The sequence below is a fragment of the Tyto alba genome, unplaced genomic scaffold (assembly GCF_018691265.1).
Source record: "Tyto alba isolate M040663 unplaced genomic scaffold, T.alba_DEE_v4.0 Super-Scaffold_16, whole genome shotgun sequence".
Taxonomy (NCBI): domain Eukaryota; kingdom Metazoa; phylum Chordata; class Aves; order Strigiformes; family Tytonidae; genus Tyto; species Tyto alba.
Genome location: NW_024881278.1, coordinates 29,081,169 through 29,100,150, shown reverse-complemented (window position 1 = coordinate 29,100,150; position 18,982 = coordinate 29,081,169). Strand labels below are relative to the sequence as shown.

The 18,982-nt window shown below is 52.8% G+C and overlaps 1 protein-coding gene across 3 annotated transcripts; it reads right to left on the bottom strand.

The window, feature by feature from the left end:
* Positions 1-45: 45 nt before the first annotated feature.
* Positions 46-11,644, bottom strand: TCTE1 (t-complex-associated-testis-expressed 1). 3 transcript variants are annotated; one of them, XM_032995341.2, is made up of 6 exons: positions 11,435-11,644; positions 10,700-10,881; positions 6,741-7,005; positions 4,196-4,764; positions 2,727-3,176; positions 46-746 (listed from the first exon to the last, which is right to left on the bottom strand). In XM_032995341.2, the coding sequence occupies exons 3-6, from the start codon at positions 6,919-6,921 to the stop codon at positions 570-572; spliced, it is 1,377 nt and encodes a 458-aa protein (XP_032851232.2). In that variant the 5' UTR covers positions 6,922-7,005; positions 10,700-10,881; positions 11,435-11,644; the 3' UTR covers positions 46-569. The 3 variants fall into 3 exon arrangements, with proteins under 3 accessions (XP_032851232.2, XP_042645585.1, XP_032851233.2); XM_042789651.1 differs by lacking the exon at positions 10,700-10,881; XM_032995342.2 differs by lacking the exons at positions 10,700-10,881; positions 11,435-11,644 and adding an exon at positions 10,476-10,507.
* Between the last annotated feature and the right edge of the window lie 7,338 nt (positions 11,645-18,982).

Here is an 18,982-nt window from a genome sequence, read left to right as displayed (position 1 = left end):
ATTTTTTTTTTTTTTGACTTTTCACCACCTATATCTGAGACTCCAGACAGATTTTGCTGTAAAAATGAGTAAATCCTTGAGCAGAGCAATAGCTAGAAAAAGCTGCTGAGGAACTATAAACAACTTTCCCTCTATCCTCTATGCAGCTCATGTACTCCTCAGCAAAAAGCCTAAAAGAGCTGCCTGCCCTGAAAGTTAGGTCTGGACCAGACCATTTAGACGGTGGCGACTTCTCCTTAGCAACTTTACAGGGGGAACAACGTCCAGCTGCCTGAACTAAGCTTGCTGCTGGAGCATGTAAGAAGCACCACAGGAGGTGGGATTTAGTCTGGGGGCAGTGGGAGAGAGGGCTGGAGAGGCAGATTGCTTCTGCGATGTCAGTACAGTCCCATGAGGTCTCAACATCTGTTTCATATTAAGTCACAGGTTGGATGACGGGGATCTGGGAAGGGCTGCAGTGGCAGTCACAAGTTGAGTGTTTCTCAGAAATACAAATAAAAACAAGCCTCTGAAGTAAAGTATCTCCAACACTGCACCTGCAAAGCTCGTTGCTCTCTGGAGCGTTTTCTTCAGAGAGGTTTGGTGGGGGGGTGCTGCAGAGACCCCAGCCTTGCCGCTTCCCAGTTGGCCCACACAATTTGATGAATGAAGTACTCGGTCTCCTCACCCACCTCTGCCAGGCGGAGGTCAAACTCTGTCAAAACCTTGTTATCCGCCAGCCCTTCAAGCAGCTGCTTCCCACCATCCTGCAAATGGGTGAGAAAGGGGGGGGGGGGGTGAAAGGAGGGGATCCAAAAGTGAAGTGTATTGCTCCCTTTCCCTCCTCCCCAGGGCAACTTCTGCTGCCGGTGATGGGGAGCCCATGAGATGGTGCCAAAAGGGATGAAGGCCTTCACCTAAGCCCAAAATGTTGCTCACAGAAGTGCACAGGGAAGGAGCGTAACCTTATGCAGCGCTCATTGATATGACACATGCTAATGACACCCTCTGGGTACCGTGTCAAGAATCCTCAAGCTCAGGCTGGTTAATAGCACGGCTGGCGATGATAACCCGAGAGGAGTCTCTGCTCTCCCCTGTCCCGCGGTCCCCAGCTCGCTGCTGGCTGGGGACAAAGGGCAGTGCGATTAGTGTGCTGCTCCTCATCTCAGCAGAGGCGAGGGCCCCAGCAATAGCAGCCTCCTGCCCAAATGCCATTTCCCCAGCTGGGTTGGATTTCCTGAGGGAAACACCTTCACGCAACTGAAGTCCAACCTGCCTGGGACAGAAAATGCAATGTAGCTAGCCTTGGGGCAGCAACTCAGTTTGGGGCATTTCCCTCCCTTACTGTCTTTTGGGATGTGACAATTTGACTTTCCCTCTACCCCACGGCTATTCTCTTTCAGGTATTAAATACACCTCCTGCCCCTATCTCCTCCATCCAGGCGGTCCCCTTGTCCCAGCACCCTGCCTCTTAAACCTTTTGCCAAAAAGGACAGAGCAAAAGGGACTGGGAAGGAGTCCTTTTTTTTTGTTTGTTTTTTGTTTTGTTTTTTTTTTTTTTATGGGATACAGAGATCAGAATTTGGTGCATCTCTAAAAAAGACCCCCATTTCCCCGAAGATAATATCACCAGCCAACTTGCTGGGCTGCTCTGGAGCTTCATCAATGGGTAGCAGGAGAGCTTATCCAAAGAAAGGTGTTAAGCATAGAGATTATTACCTGCTAAGCAAAAATCCTTCTATTCTTTCCAAACTTTGCCCGCTTGTATCATTAAACTCAAATGGCTTTCCATGTCCAGGATCATAAAAAACTCAGAACTCACAAAAGGTTTTCTGCCATCAAATCCTTTTAAAACCGTTGTCAAACACATTGATGCCAATATTCCTGCCAGCAGGGACAGCTGGTCTTGCTGCCTCTTTATTGTGACAGTGAGAAAAATTGAGGCAGTGCAGAAAGTTTAAAAGCCAGCATGATTGCATTTGGCTGTCTAGTTTCAGATTTCTAAAGCTCTTTTTAATCAGCAGAAGAGAAGCAGTCTGGCTTGTGGGCATGTTGCATACTGCAGCTCTTAGGGATGTAGTAAGATCTGTGAATGCTCCTCCATCTAGAAAATGTACACTTGTGGTTTAGGAGCCACTTACAAGCACCCAGACGTGACACTTTTGACCTACCGCACCACTCGAGAGCTGCAGGGTGAGTTAAAGGAGCTCAACAACCACGACAATTTTTCAAGAGCCTCCTCTGAGTGCGTGATGGACAGGAGAGATTCGGGGAAGGGTGACACTATGTGTGTGCTGCTGAGTGACAGATGGCACAGCAGATCCAAAGAACAGAGGATATGCATAAGGCCCTCATCTCATGCCACCTATCATTATTATCTCCCACGTGTGTGAAGTGGCGGTGATTTTTCCCAGACATACTACCTGGTTTTCAGTTTCCTTGGGGGAAAATCCCTCCCTGCCCAAAAGCCCAAACCCTGGAAGCCAGATTCAGCCCTGTGAACAGAGATAGATGTAACAAGTGAGATATATGCGTGTGCATGTGCAGAAGACGTCCTCCTCCTTCCTGACGTCTGCTAAAGTCTGTTCCCTGCTCACAGCTGATGGTTATCGCAGCAAGATTGCAAAGTGGGGGATGCATTTGCCTTTGAGGCCGTGCCTTTGAGGCAGGGCAGGCTCAGCATCTGCTTTGCAAAGCCACCGCGCAGGCTCACCAACTGCCGGGAGAAGGGGGTTTGTTTCTCTTACCAGCCCCAGGTGGTTGCATGAGAAGCTGATGCTCGTCAGGGTGGTATTCTGAGCCAGGACCCGGGAGAAAAGCACAGCGGTTGGCTCCGACAGGTTATTACTTCCCAGGTGGATGGATTTCAGGGTGGTGTTGCTCAGCAAGGCATGGCCGATCGCCTCCCCGCCTTTGTCCTCCACGTGGTTGAGGCGCAAATTCAGGGAGATCAGGGTAGAATTCTCAGCCAGGGCTTGAGCAAGAGCCCGAGCCCCCGGGTGACCGATCTGGTTGTTACACAGATCGAGGGTTTCTAATCTGCTGTGGTTGATCAACTTGCCAACAGCTTGTGCCCCCTTGTCCCTGATGAGGTTGTGGGACAAGTTCAGCTCCACCAAGCAGGGGTGGTCCAGCAAGCTATGGACCAGCAGCCTGGTCTTATCATCATCCACTTTGCTTCGTGTAAGCTTGAAAACCTGTGGGGATAAAGGACAGGGACACTAAAACAGCCAGCGCTTTGGATTGAGCTTTGTACAAGACCTCAAGGATGTTAAGCCTATGTTCCATCAGACAGGATTAATCTCCCTTCATTTCAAGCACCTTTAGCCAGGAGGCTCAAGTAGTTGCTTTTATAGTGAGCAGATCCTTCCAGCAGGCAGGGCATGGCACTGATGTCCCACACCCGGAGAAATGGTTCATCTCCTGGACATGCCTGTTCCTGTTCTCTGACTCCACAGGATCTCTGTCACAGGGGGCCAAATCAAAATGAGATAAAGCTGCCCAAACGTCTGCAGAGAGTAACATTAAAACACAACCCAACTCACAGGGCAATGTCCTGTGTGGCCAGGGCACCTTAATAGCCACAGGAGAGATAATTTCTCTTCTGGAAGCATAACAGGCAACTATTTCCCAAAGCACGCCGATTTGTGGGGAGAGCATTCAGCCAGCTCGCTCTGGCTGCACTCTGGATAGCAACGTCTGCTGATGTTTTGGAGGGGCTGAGTATCTGCACTGCAGTTGTCACAGAACTGAAGATGATGTTAGTGCCCAGAAGAAAACCCTCTCATCATTCTAAAACAAACGTGAGTATTTCCCCATGTTCTTCTCAGGGGTCACTACTATATTGATGTGTATTTACTGAGCATAACTACCAAAACCTCCTTATGAAAAGCTCTCTCTGGGCTTCTCCTCTCCTCCCTCCCAGAACTATGCGAGGAGTTAAACAGGAGTGTTGCTTTCTCTTGCACTACAGGGAACATGTTTTGTGGGAGCAAGTATTTTTCTCACCGACCCTCTGACAACCTGTTCTAACAAGAACATATGCAGAACAAGGTACTCAGCACTAGGCCAGCAAGTTAACATCTCTGCACTCTGCCAGACTGCAACTTGTAAAATGAATGGTGCTGCCAGCAAGAAAATGTGTTCCCTGAGTTCCTATCCCCGGGAAATTTGAAGATCTAGCTGAGGAAGGCAGGTTCAGTTTGGGATACATTACTTTCAAGTTGTGGCACATCTTCACGGCAGCAGCCAGGTTACAGCAGTCCTGGTGGGTGAAGTTAAAGAGGTTCCACTCAAAGTTCATGCCGCAGTCCTTCACGCCGTAAGTGAGATGAAGCTCTTCAAGGTGAGGGAGGGCAGTAATGAGGTCTCCCAGGTCATAGTGATGCATGGAGAGCTTGTCGAATCCCAAATCACTCCCTGTATCAGAGAGGTCATCCCTTTTCTCCTTTTGATCCACCTGCACTGGTGGCAGAAACTGATCAACCTCCAGTTTCCACACGTAGTCTTTGCAGAGCGGGATGAGCTCTAGGACCTGGTTGGGGTCTGTGGTGTTAGGGATGAAACCTTTCAGGATGTTCTCCAGGTGCCGCTCGAAGAACATCCGTTTCCAGCTGTCTCCATAGCTGGAGGTGTCACACACTTGCCAGCGCTCGGTGCAGCGCCTCTTCCAGTAGTCCTCATCACTGATTAGGTTGGCAGTCACAGCAAGCGGGAGGCCAGTGGAGAGTCTGTCCAGCACCTTCCTTTGGTGCTCAGGCAGAAGATGATCCACGATAGGGTTCTCTGGAGGGGGTGAAGAGAAGGAGAGGTTGGTCAGGGCTGTAGGAACCATGGCTGGCACTGTGGTTTCTGCCCCCAGCTGTGTGCCCATGCCCTGCAGCTGATACGGGGCTCTCATCCCATCAGCCTCTGCTGATATTGGCTCTCAGTTGCCCGTGGCTGGTGCAGGGAGCTAAGCTGGCAGAAAATGTGTAGGATTCACCTCCTACCTTTCTAACTTTAAGATTTAAATCCTAACTGTAGGATTTCTAACTTTTACAGTAAAACATCAGTTATTATGGGTTTACTCCCATAATATTTGGGAACTGCATCAGAAACTTAGCGCCCAGTTTAAACTTAGTTTGAATGCAGTTTATATTCAGAGCAGGACTTCTGCTCCCAGGAGAGCTAGTTCAGCCTTACAGTGTTAGGAGAGCTTGGCTTGTAATTTGCTGAACTTCCTCCCTTTGGTTTCTAAGAATATTAAAGGGTGATACTTGACAACAACTGTCTGTGTGCTCTTCGTGTAAGTCCTTGTGCCTTTTTATCTTACCTCAGGTGTCTGTTTTACCCTGAATTGATTCCTGTTCCTTTCCACTGAGACACACACTTAGCCTTTAGGTTCACCTTGTTTAAATAAAAGTTCTCTCTTCCCAGGAGCTTTCTCCCCTCGGTTTCTTTCCCAATTCTCGCCCTAAGTCTCAGCTGGGTTCTGTGGTGGAAGTTCTTTGTGGTAAGAAATTCCAGAGAAAAGCCATGTGTACTCTCACCTTGAATGCTTGGTGACAGGTACACAGTAGTGTTGAGTAACAGAAATCATCAGTGGAGAGGCTTATCTGTGCACGGGAAATCAGATTTTGAGACAGAAAGTGAGGTTAGCTTTATTTTTCCTCTATCTCTGCGGCATTTCCTTCCTAAGGACACCCAGAGTCTTACCACGGCCTCTTTCTGAAGTCTGTTCTCCAGTGTGCTACAGCTGGCACTGCAGTCACCTTCTCTGCAAAGTCACACAACGCGAGCAGAACTGGGGCTCACTCACGCCACAGCAGCGAGCAAGATGCAGCTGCACAGCTCAGGTAATGGCACGAGGGTCCCCAAGGCACCGAGGACATGGCTTTTATGTGCACACAGTGTAGGTCGAATCCATTTGGCATTGGGCTGACTGACCAGGGTGTCCCAGCTCAGATTCCCAAGTACCATCAGCTCCTGGCGTGAGGCAGCACTGAGCTCCCCTGTACTGTCTTACAGTCCCAGTGTGGATATGGCCTTAGACCTATCTTTGGTCTTTGCTGCCCCTTCACTGAGTCAGCCAAAAAGACAGGTAGGCCCTTCCTTTCCCCTTCTCAGGCAGTTCCCAGATAAAACATGGCATAAACCATGGCAGATAAAACATCTGTTTTGCTATGTTTCATCAATCCACCTGCTTCAACAGCACATTCCCTGCCTGAGGATATAATTTGTCTCATTCCCTGCCTGAGGATATAATTTGTCTCATCACCACCAAAAGCTGTGGAGAAGGCCTGATACTGTGAGTACAATATATATTTTGAGATGGTTGCTCCTCTGGGCGGGGAGCAATTCTCCATCTCGTTGTACAGCACTCAGCACAACAGGGCTCCATCCTCAAGTGCTACCATAACATGTGCATGAATCGGGAGAAGGAAACAGCAACTCCACAGCCCTGGACACGGTTGAGGTAAGTCAGTCAAGCAGAGCACGGAAGGAAGAAGAAACGATAGGACAAAGTTAGGGCAGAGTCACATAGTGGATAGCAGCCCAGAGGACTACAGCTATCCCTGGAGTGTACCGGTACAGACTTAGCAACTAAACAGTTTGTTTAACTAGCTGCCTGAGGGGATATTTCTCCCCATCTGTTCCTTTGGCAGGGCTGGGTACTACACTCTGCCTTTCAGATACATCTGCCTGCCTTGTTGACCCTCTGCTCCCCGGGACTGACGCTTTTTGTCCACATGTCCCAGGGGCAACGCGCTCCCACTTACTTTCAAAATTGTCAATGATGTGCTGGAGGCAGAGCTCGGTGAGGTGGGGGACAGTGGCGAGGGACCACTCGGGATCCTCAATGACACGGTGTGTACAGTGCAAGTCAGCGGCGAGTCTGGCCTGGGATGGATGCAGCGAGGGAACGGCTATGCTCCTGTCACCAGCCACCGGCTGCTGCATCCTGCTCAGGACCCACTTCTCCGTCAGGAGAACCAAGAGGAAAAACTGCTTGAGAGTCACCACCGCATTTTCCAGCTGGGCTGCCTGCAAAAGAAAAAGGCAACTTTAGAAAGAGGCCGGCGATAAGAACGGTCTGCTCACACTGCTCTCCTGTAATGCACTTGGCCCCTGCCCTTTGCCTGCCACCTCTGCTTGGGCTGGAAGCACTGCAGCAGAACAACTATTATCCAGCCTTATCTTTATACACTGACCAGTACAAAGAGGACTCTAGATACCACATATAATAAGCAGATAGTAATATGGTGTTAATTCAGAGTGCTGTTGAAGAGAATGGACAGGAATTGATTGTTTACTGTCTTTTCTTCACACAGTCTGCAGTTGAACTGGGTAATTGTTTGCCATGGGATGTTGTGGATGCTGAGTCTGCGCAGGTTCCAGGACAAGTCCATGGAAGAGAAAACCCTTGAGAATGATTCAATGAACAGAAACCACATCTGGCTCAGTGTGTGTTGAACACAGCTGGAGGCGGGGAGAATGCTGGGGGAGAGAAACACACATACTTGCATTGTTTTTCTACTCTTCTGCAGGCATCTGCTTCTAGCCACTGTCAGAGGTGGGATACTGGGCCAGACCATCCCCTGGTTTGATCCAAGATGACTGTTCTTATGACTCTTTAAAGACAGATGCTTTCCAGATGAATACACTTTGAGTGTATTCGTTTTTTGTTTTTTGGTTTTTGGTTTTTTTTTCTGCTTTTCCCAGTCACTTTCCAGCTGAACTCCTTCCAGACATCCATTAACGGATGAGATGGTTCAGACCTCTTCAGACCACACTGAGCCTAAGCAGATATGAGCTACAAGAACCATCCTAGAGCAGAAGGCAGAATGCCCAGTCCTATTAGCTTTGCAGAGCTTTCCCAGACCAAAGTTTCCCATTTGCTGTTTCCTACCTCAACCTTAGGACCAGTGCCTTCAGCCATTAGGATCCCATGTGTATGATTATTGCCTGGAAGCCCTAATGGTTCCCTTACCAGCCCTACCAGTCTGAAAGAGGCAGAGAATACACTAGGGAGGAGTCTGCCCCTTGAGTTCTGGGTTCAACAAGAGCACCCAGGCTTGGTGAGCATCTCCCAGGGCAAACAGACCCTTGCTGTTCCTTACTGGGACTAACGGGACATAACAGGTCTCGGGTGCAGGACTGGGTAGTTAGAGACTGCAGGACACCTAAAAGAAGCATGAGGCAGATGGATGGATGGCAATGTCAGAGGTGAGGATGGCTTCCTGAAGGACCAGGAGGATGCCTCAGGGCAAAGATGGACTTGCACCACAGCAGAGGCAAAAGGATCCTGTGGTAACATCCTGCACAGAAGATAACAGCCACCTCCTGCTGTCACATCCCTCAGCTGAACAGCGCTTTGATCCCAAACAGCTCCTCCTTTGTGAAGGGCGTGAGCCAGACAGTGCTTCCCAGATAAAACGTCTTAGGTCCTTCCCCTTGCACCGGGCTTGCTCCCTTCTCTGCCCTCCCAGTTTGTGCTGCCTCAGCCAGCACAGGCCCCTCTCTCCCTGAATGCTTTGTAGCTGGCTTTGCTAGTGTTCCTCCCTGTGCTCCTTCCCCCTCCAAAAGGCATCTGAAGAAGGGCCTGCAATGGAACCGGCAAAAGGGGGAAGAGAGGAGACCTGTGAAATGCCAAGAGCTAGAGGAGAGGAGCAAAATGATTCATGCTGTACTGCAGCAAACATGTCAGCAAAGGCTCCTTCAAATGCACTTGAAGCAGGTCCGAGAAGAGAGTAACCGTTTCAGAATGAGAGTTGGGAAAGGGTGGAGGTGGCAGTGGCAGGGCATCCTCCGGCACAAAGCAGGGGGATGAAGGATGCTGAGGGCAGGGAAGCTGTGTTTCCTGGGAGGCACGGGTGTAGAGATGACAAAGGCAAAGGCTGTAGAAAGAGGGAGCCTGCTCTGAAGAAGGGTGGGTGTGTAAGGAAGAAGTATGGGTGATAGGCAGGTGTGAGGACAGATAGTCCTTTCTCTGCGAAGCTCCCTGTCCCCAGAGGAAGGTGCTGTGATGGTGGGCCACCATCGAGGGGGAAGAGAAGAGGCCTGATTCTCCACAGCACACTGACCCAGCCAAAACCCATCTCTTGATGCTTGATGGACTTCAGCAGAAGGGCAAAGCACAGCTGGATGGCACTGGTGTGGCATTAATACAGGAGAAGTGACTGGGAAAACTGTTTTCTCCTTGCTCAGTCCTTTGTCCTATTCAAAAAGCATCTGTGTCACTCTCTCCCCCAGGCCGGTCACAGCTAATTGGAGCTTTTGATGGCTTTCCTGACCTTTTGGAAGCAATTGTTAAAAGCCAGCTCTTGGGGAAAGCCAGTGCAGCATTGGTGGCCTGGTATTATTTCATGGCTGTGTTCCAGCAGATGATCTGATCGCCAGTTTATCGACGGCAGATTGATTTTTAGAGGGTATGTAACCCATGGCACATGTGGGACTGCCAAAGGGGCTCCTGGAGACGAAGCAGGAGACACATCTGCCCTCAGGCAGAGCCGAAACCCAGCTCTAGAGACAGTGCAGCCCCTCCATACGCTGGGTGAAGCTACCTGAGCAAAGCTCGCCCGCAGTGGGAGGTCAACCGGTGTGCACTACCCAGCTGTGGACCAGCCCCAACGTAGGGTGGCCCCAAAGGAGAGTCAGACAGCTGGGGGGTGCCTGTGTCTGGGCTGCCGAGGAGCTTTCTCTCGACCTGAGCTCCGCAACGAGTCAGCAGCTCGGCTGACTCCACCGTTCCCACTCGGCATTCGGCGCGAAGCCAGCAAAACCAAGGCTGAGTGCGGCCAGCCACCCTGCAAACCACCCGAAACAACCCCACACCTACGGTGCTGGGGGGGCCCCAAGTGTGATGCTGAGTCACCGCTCTCACTACATCCATTCCCACCACCCCCCAGCACGGTAAGGACACCCCCCCGGGTGCCGCTGCACCCCACCGGGTGTGCTTAGTGGCACGGGAAGGGCCTCTTTCACCACTGCATCCCCTCCGCCTTGGCTTCAGGGGTCTCACTCTGCCAGCGCTGACGTGCCAAGCCAGTCCCCATAGCTGGGTTTGCTAAGCACGTATTTAAACACCAGAGAAGAGTTGTAATTCACTATCCACAAGCCAAGTCAACAGCGTTAACGCACGCTCCTTCTCACCCACTCTACATCAGTCACCTACTCTAAAAAGGCTTTATTAAATGCTATACAATGAATGGGGTCACGTAGTAAATTCCCAGTTTATGTCATTTAGCACCCAGATAAGGCTGAAAGGTAAATGATACTAAAACTTCTAAAAAAAAAAAATAATCACACTTCATTTCCTAGGAAGAAGCTGACAGAAATCCACTTACACAGCCAACTTACACTGCTACCTAGCATGCCTAACAAAGCTCCTTCAGCTGAACCTGCTTTGATCTGGAAATAAAAGATTTCTGCTCTTTTGATTCACACCAAAAGGCAGAGAGACCGAAAAAGAAGAGCTGCATGGAAACAGACGACCTTCGGCTGATGCCTCCTACCAGCAGTATGGTGATCCAAGAAATGGAGCAACTGTAAACACTGTGTTTATTGGAGAATTTGTAAGTGCAGGAGGAATTCTTTCTGAGGCCGGTTATGGCCCAGCCGAGATCACATTCATGCTGCAGCTCAGCCTACCCAGAAATCAAGGAAGCTCTCACGTCACTGCAGCAACACCCTGAAAATGCCAGCTGGTCTGCAGGTGTCCTGGCCTTCGTGCTGTTACCTCTAATCCAGGCAGGCTAGCGGGGATAGTGGCAAGCGATCCGGAGGGCTGGCTAGCTCTGCTGATCCCGCTTCCACCTGCAGGGACTTGCCACGCTCCTTGGCACTTGGAAAGGCTGATGCTCAGTGTGCATTAAGGCAGCACACAGCAGGCTCATCAAGGGGCTGAGTCTCTGCGATGGGCTTTAAGTAAGTTAAAAAAAAAAAAAAAAAAAGTATGCCAAATGAGGAATCTATTTAGCTTCGGCTATAATAGAATTTAGAATTTGTCTGTAACAGGAGAATGGGCAGAATGAGGCCAGCCGGCTGTTTGGGAATGTGGTTAATGTCATCAGCGTGATCCAGGCGGTGCGAAGGGCCAGCGCTGTGGTCCTGGGGTACCGGCCTTCCCCGGGCACGGGTGGGTCACAGCCCCACAGGGATGTCAGAAACACGAAAGCGCTTCAGGACCTGAGCGCTGCCCGCTGCAGCCCCGGCCACCGTGCAGCGGGGTCTGTCCTCTCAGCTCCTGGAGACTCGGAGAGGAATCTCTGCCCCCCCACCCCCCCCCCCCGGGAGGCAAGGAAAGCATCGGGCTGCTGCTGAGCCCCCCCGGCCCCTCGACAGCCCCACCAGCCCAGCTCCCTGAAATACCGGTGGCGCGACCCTGCGCTCCCTCCTCCCAGCGAAGCTCCACTCCAGAGCCCCCGAGAGGGAAGAAAACTCATTAGCCCAGCCGCCTGATTAAGAGTAAGACCTGCAAATCGCCGCGGGGAGGGGTGCGGGTGTCCACCGAGGCGACACGGCGTCCGTGGGAGGGGGATGCCGGCAGCCCCCGGCAGCGCCGCGGGCGCAGCCCGGGCGTGGAACACGCGGGGTCGGTCCCTCCTCCCTCTTTGGTCCCGGGGTGGTGGGAGGGTTTCGTCTGCCGGTTCTTGCCGGCTCTCCCTGCCCGGGGCTGCGGGGACGGGGGGTACGAACGGCCCGGCCGGCCCCCGCTCGCCGCCGCCGGTCGCTGGGGACGCGGCCGTTGCCGGGGCGGGGCGGGGGGGGGGCAAAAACTGGGTGTGGGGAGCCCTTCCCGGGCCGGACACGCGTGGCAGCAGCCCGAGGGAGCGTGGGATCGTGGGGGAGCTGGTCTCACGCCTCGTGGGGTGGGGTGGGAGGGGCTGTCGCGGGTGGGTCCCTGCCGAGCCGGCGCAGGGTGCTGTGCTCCGTGGGCGGCTGTCACACGCTCCGCCTGCTGCCGGGGGCTGCGCGGGGCGGCAAGAAACAGCAGGAAGGTCAGAGGGGTGGGATTTGGGATCGGGGTCCCCCCTTCACCCCACCCCACGGAAGCTGCTGAAATCTAGTGCTGGAAGCCTGCGGGGCTGTGCCTCCGTGGGAGCCCTCTCTTCCAGCACGGAAGAAGGGTGTGAGCTCGCCACGAGGTCCCTCACACCCCGCACTGGCCCAGGGAGCTGCTCCAGGGGTGCTGGTGGGGACGTTTGCTGAGGTCCCCCGCACTCCTGCGGTGGCAGCTGCTGTGGCATCTCGGCAGCGTGGCAAGAACGGGGCGAGCTGTGCTCAGGGAATGGTTAGGCACCGGGATTCAAACGGTGAATGCTTTGCTGTGCTCGGGGTGCTTGTTTTGTTGCACATTTGTATTTTAAGGCTCATGGGTATTTGCAACAACTTCCTTGCTAAAGATAGGCTGCTGGTGCCTGGAAGTGACTTGCTTCAAGGCCTCGTGTTTTTTTGGGGCTGTTACCCCTGAATGACGGATCGCAGGAAGGTCTGAGAGGGGGGAGAACAGGTCTGAGAACACCACCGACAGCAAGATCTTGGTCTATCTGCTCTGTGCCCATCTCTCTCCTCCTCAGTCTGCTCTTTTTGCCATTCTGCTAGTGAGCACTCTCTTGTAGAGCAGGGGAAAGACCCAAATCCTCAGCAAAGCAGCAACTGCACAAATAATGTGGAATATAGAGAGTAAACAACGTGCATCTCTTCTTTCCCATTTCTCAGATCTAAGCATTTTGGTATTTGCCAGTAGATTTTCAGACTGAAACGTGGCTTTCTTTTGCTCCTTCAAAATGCTGATGTGCTCAGTAGCGGGTACGTGATGAACGTAGCCAGTCTGTGCCCTCTGGGAGCATACATAATATTGGTGCCAGCTCTCATGATACTCCTGCAGGTCCCATAATAGCTGGCATTTTTGGGAAGCTGCTCTGACTTTCATGCAAAATGTACCTCCTGGTTGTGAGGAAGATGTAACAAGCGTGATCCAAGATTACCCGAAAGGCTCAGCTACAAGACAAGAAATGCAAAGAGGCATAGATTAAAAAAAGGATCAAGATTCTGAGGCCTCCTTTGTGAGTTTCAAAGATGGAGAGTTAGACTTTGTCAGCAATGTACTTCTTTTCTAGGTGTGGCCTGATTCTATCAATCAGCTCCCCAGAAGCCAGTGACACCGCCTTCGAGCCAAGCTGGTGTTTAACACAGCGGGGGTGTCAGAAGCCATGCAAAGCCCTTCCCAAACACTGGCCCCGCACTGACCATGTTATTCCTGGGAACACATCTTGAAAAGCAGAAATGAGAGCAATAGAAAGCTAAAAATATTTTCTCTTGCACTGAGCTCTATGCATGTGTTCAGTATGACTCCTGAAAAGCAAAGGAGATAGCCAAACTGGATCCACAAAAATAGCCCCCCCGCTAAGTTGCCTCCGCAGCTGTGCTCATTTCAGAGCTGAGCCTTCACCAAGCCACCAACACTGAAGTCTTTAGCCCACTTCACAGCGAATGTAATGTAAATGTCGTGTTCTGAAGACTTCACGGTCCAATGGACTTCAGCTGTGTCTGCCCCGGCGTCACTGATTCCCAGAGACAATATTGCCCAAGTATTGCAGTCAGTTATTGAACTGGATGCAATCAAGTGTTGAATCATACGCTGAAAACAAGTAGTGGTAGCCAAAAAATAGCTGTGTTAACAGTTTATCTACCTTAGCATTTATTCCCATGCATGTAGACATTAGCATGTGTTTCCAGTGGGGTGTGCAGTGGCCGTTGTTCCCCAAACACCATGAAGTAGCTGAATGTGTGGAGGGTAAAACACCCATATCCATTCCCCCTGTTCACATCTGAGGGAAAGGATGGGGGAAGGCACTGTGTCCTGGCCTTGGTGACCAGAGCATCATCCTACCAGCAAATCCCATCTGTCCTCTGTATCCCTCCAGCTGCCAGGTCTCAGATTTCCCCCAGACAGCACCTATGATGGTGTTACGCATTATCAGCTTTGCCGTCTTTGCCTGGAGTTTGAGGACAGTGTAACAGTAGTTGAACGTCGTATCACAACAAATAATTAGGAGAAGTGCCACGTCTTGCAGTGCCTTGTGTGGGAGGAACACATCCCACAGGGCATGTTCTGCTGCTAATGCAAGGATTTTGGTGCTGTTCTGGAGACAGAGCTATGGCTGTAGGGTGACAACCTTTTTTTAGTGTCCCAGGCATGACAGACTAGAAACATGTTACTCTACTTGGCTTCTCCCACTCTGATTTCTTTGTCTCTTTGAGGGCATTTGTAAGGACCTGCTGGGAGACGAGCCATGTGGGGATGAAGGCAGCACCATGTCATCCTGGGAAGGGGAGAGAAGGGAAAATCCTTGCTTTGTCTGCCCACATCTTAAAGCTCACGAGTGAGTGTGATTTCTAGAGCTGTGGCACCAGAAGCTCAGACTTTGTCAGAGAGCTCCAAACCTCTGCTCCATCCCCAAATGGTCTTTCGTAGCACCGCAGGCTGCGCTTGCTGAAGATCACCGGGGAGAGAGATTGGTGGCCTGTGTGCCACAGGGATCTGCACCAATTAAAAAACCAAGCTGTCTACCCATGGCTGGCCTGGGGAGTTCCCTCTTTTGACCTGAAACTCTTACGTTTCCTTTCTCTGCAGCTGTCCTGGTTTCTTTCGGCAGCAGGCTCTGGCAAGAAGCAGAGCTTTGCTCCTCTCAAAGGAGATGCTGGATGTGTCCCCTCTCAATTTAGGCATCTTCCACTTCAAGGTGAGCAGCTGAGAGAAGGGGACCCAAGTGGACCCTCTCCCCAGCAGCTCGGAGTTCAAGGATTGCTGACAGCTGTGCAGCACCAGTAGAGAAACTGTGCTGGGTGTTGCTGGGACAAGGGCTATTGCCCGGCATTGCCTAGTGCCAGACCAGGAGAGGACAGTGCCCAGGCACAGGAAGGTTCCTTTCCCTCCTGCGGTCTGTTTTTCCTGGCCACCAAGGCACCCTGCAGCCAAGCAGCTCTCCTCTAATCCGCCCCTTGGTGCCTCCTTGGCGGGGTGGCACCAGCACCAGCTGCCTCCTCAGGAACTGCGCAAATACATCCGCTGAGGTTTTTGCCCACAGCGAGCCGCAGACTGTTCACAGCAGCAGCTGGAGGTAGCAGGAGTGGAAGGGAAAAGAACCCCAACCCTCTGTGCACGTGTCCATGCGGTCAGCTCTGCTAGCGCATCTCCTGCTGTCCCCTTTGTCCTCGCATCATGCTGCGATGGCCAGAAGTCACCGCATTAGTTCAGGATATCGTTTTATTTGGGTCCTTTATGCCATGTGGGGTGGATTCTCTAGCTGATGCCTTCAGCGAGGCAACCCCCATCTGTCAGATGCGGTTCATCTCTCTGGGGGGAAGAACCGCAGGCGCAGATGAGGGTCAGGTTAGAGAGGAGGCAGTTGGTGTTTGATGTCTGCCTGACAGCAAAAGGATTCACTAGAGCAGGAGCCAGCAAAATTTGTCCTTGGCACTGGGGGAGACCTCTTGTGCGGATGGCTTCTACCCTTCCAATGAGGAGCACAGAAAGTTTCTAAAACTGGGGGGACTCAGCATATTGAGGATGCTGAGGTGCAGGGACTGGCTCCCAAGCCCTGTCTCCAGGCACTCCTATGGCTGGATCCCTGCAGCTCTTGCTGGAAAACACTGCTGAAAAGCAGCGGGCATCTCCTGGAGATCTGGAGAAGCAGCAAAAAGGAATAGCATCCTGGAAGGAGGAAAAAAACCCTGCCCAGCCAGCGCTGAAGGACGGTGGAGCAGGATGCTCTCCGTGCTGCCGCTCCTCCCAGAGCTTTCCGCTCTCCCTGGATCCCAGCAGGAGCCGTGCAGCTGCTGGCAGCTATTAATAGATGGGGAGAACGTGGGCTCTGTCTCCTACCGCTTCCTGGGATGAATGGTAATTACCCTTAATTAGACTGGATTTCGTTCCACCTCCTACCTTCCAGCCCCCTTGCCTGTGCTGGCAGGGAGAAACCGGCCCATCTGGTGCCTGCTCTGGCTCTGCGGGGAGCGGGGCTCAGCAGTGGGAGCAGAGGCTCCTCTCTCCGGGACACCCCGCAGACCTTGCCCGCGGGTGCTGGGCACAGGGAAGGAGGCAGAGCCTGCCAGCTGGGGGGCTGCAGGAGCTCCCCTCGCCCTGACCTTTCCAGTGGCACACCGGAGCCCTGCGGCGGGGTGAGAGAAATGATCCCACCAAAGCCTGAGGGTGAGGGTGGGTTGGACGCTCTCTCTTTGGGGTTAATTAAAGAAACAAGACAGGAGAGGGAATAATCAGGGGATCTGACCTGTCACTGTGGTTGGTATCTTCACCACCATCGCATCAAGACCTGTGAAAAGGAGCATCCTTCCTCTGCTGCTGGTGCAAGCCAGTCCCAGGATACGCCTGGGCTTGTGCCCCATCTCTGATGGGGCACAGCCCAGATGCCGAGGGGTTAGTCAGGGTATGACCTGCCCAAGGGAGATGCTTTTTCCTTCGTATGCCACTCCACTTCTGGCCTGAACTCTGAAGCAGGAAGGTTTTTTTCATCCAGGTTACTTTAGTGCAGAGGCAACAATAGTGCGGGAGGTTTTCTTCTCCCACTGAGGCTGTGCCTCCCAGGAATCACATCCCAAGAAGATGGAGGAAAAAGTGGGTGGCTGATAAATCTTTCCTGTACACCCTGGACTGACTCTGGGGGCGGGCACACTCTGCCCCTGTGTTTGCCCAAGATGCTTGGTAAGGCTGTACTTTGCTAACCCCACCTCTGCTGTCCTGCCCATCTGAACAGCTGCCGTGTCTCAACAAATCCTTGCTGCTCCCTCAAAACTTGGAATTATCTCTGCTTGGTTCAGCTCAGCAGCTGGCAACACTTTCTACCACAGGGACCCCTTTCCTTCAGTGACTCTTGCTGCTTGAGGCAGGTGAGAGGAAAAGGGCAGATATGGTGCCTCATCCTGCCAAATGGTTTATTTAAGTTTTTTAATTATTTTTTTTCCAGGTAGTATGTTTTCTTGATTGAATCGTGAAAACCTTCCCACGGGCAGGATTGGTGCCCAGGGACCTCCTGGTTCCTGTTTGCAAATGCCTCTCTCCTTGTTGCTGGAGCCCTCTCCTTTCATCTTTCTGAGATCCCTCCAACGTCAGTCCAGAAGACTCAGGTCCCTCTGCTGCCTCCCACTCAGCCCTTCGTGTTGCATCCAAATGCCAGATGGCACAGTAAGCTCGGGCAGGAGCTGTGCCAGGCTCCCCTCCCTTTCTCTCCACCCTTCAAGCTACAGAAAAGAGATGGAGAACCAGCACTGCCAGATTTCAGGCTGCCGTGTTTGCTCCAGATTCCCTGGTCTTCAGCCCCAGTTGCGGTGGGACTGATGGGGGAGATGCTGGCAGAACCCCAGACCAAGGGGTGCCAGGGAAGAGAGGACCTGCTCTGAAGCTCTCCCCTGTGCCCAGCTCCGGGGCTAAGCTATAATTAATAAGCACTGCCTAGGATGTGACCACAGCCGCTGCTTCCTCCATACTCCCTCGCCCCGCTTCCTTCCTTACTTGTTGGAAAATTTCTTCTTTGTCTGGGGTTTCTCACCACCACTGGGTAGTTCCCTGCCTGCAAAGCACAGATCTGAATATTTAGCAAGCTTTTGTCAGGCAGGACAAGACCCAAGTCCTCCTCTTATTGAAATGAGAAGGAGGAGGGGAAAAGTGGAGCAAAACTGTTCTGCCAGAAAGCATGTCTCAGGGGCTGTGGGAAGCAGAAATGTCCCATTCGCGAGCCTGCTGGGAGCATGGGGCTGTATTTGGACAGCAAAGGGGACTCGGGGAGTATTTGCTCAGATATTCCCAGCCTTTCTGCTTCAGACTGCTGTGTTAGAGCAATGCCTGCTGCATTTGGCTCAGAACTGGGTGGCCCCTGGAGCAAGCCCTCCTTTTCTGGAGGGACTCTGACACTTTCTGCTGGCTCTTCTTGATACCCAGGGATGGGCATCTCCGTTAGCACTGCCTGAGCTCTAGGGTCGGCACCGTCACTACTCTGTCACAGCAATCCCCCACAGATCCTGTCCCTGGAGTACTCATCCCCTCATCTCCTTGGAGGGGATGGGGAAGATATCTATCTCCCTTAGTAGAGTCCAGGAGGAGACACGTACAGAAACAGGGCTAGCTGTTGCAGGCCAGGCCACGAAGGAAGCAATTAACATGACGCTGGTCACTGAACACTTTTGATAGACCCTCTCCTCTGCACCTCTATTCCTGGGAAATGGGGTGCTGTCGTGTCCTCACCGAGGGTGCTGGATGCGAGCAGCTCCCCTCGGCCGCGCTGGCCACGTCCCTCCCTGCCCTGCACACTTGGTCGCTGGCTGCAGGGCTCTCCAACGCCGACGGCATCGCCTCGCTCGACAGACCCGGCAGTGGATGAGCGAGCCAAGTGTGTGTGCACTGCTGCCCGGGCACCGCGGCTGCTGGGGAGCTGCGAGGGATGAGGGGAGGGGGAGAAGGAGGGGGAGAGGGAGAGGGAGAGGGAGAGGGAGAGGGAGAGGGAGAGGGAGAGGGAGAGGGAGAGGGAGAGGGAGAGGAGGAGAGGGAGGGAGAGGGAGAGGAGAGGGAGAGGAGGAGAGGGAGAGGGAGAGGGAGAGGGAGAGGGAGAGGGAGAGGGAGAGGGAGAGGGAGAGGGAGAGGGAGAGGGAGAGGGAGAGGGAGAGGGAGAGGAGAGGGAGAGGAGGAGAGGGAGAGGGAGAGGGAGAGGGAGAGGGAGAGGGAGAGGGAGAGGGAGAGGGAGAGGGAGAGGGAGAGGGAGAGGGAGAGGGAGAGGGAGAGGGAGAGGGAGAGGGAGAGGGAGAGGGAGAGGAGAGGGAGAGGAGAGGGAGAGGAGGAGAGGGAGAGGGAGAGGGAGAGGGAGAGGGAGAGGGAGAGGGAGAGGGAGAGGGAGAGGGAGAGGGAGAGGGAGAGGGAGAGGGAGAGGGAGAGGGAGAGGGAGAGGGAGAGGAGGCTGCATTTTCACTTGGAGGAGGGAAAGCATCTAGTTAGTGACTTCTATTCCTG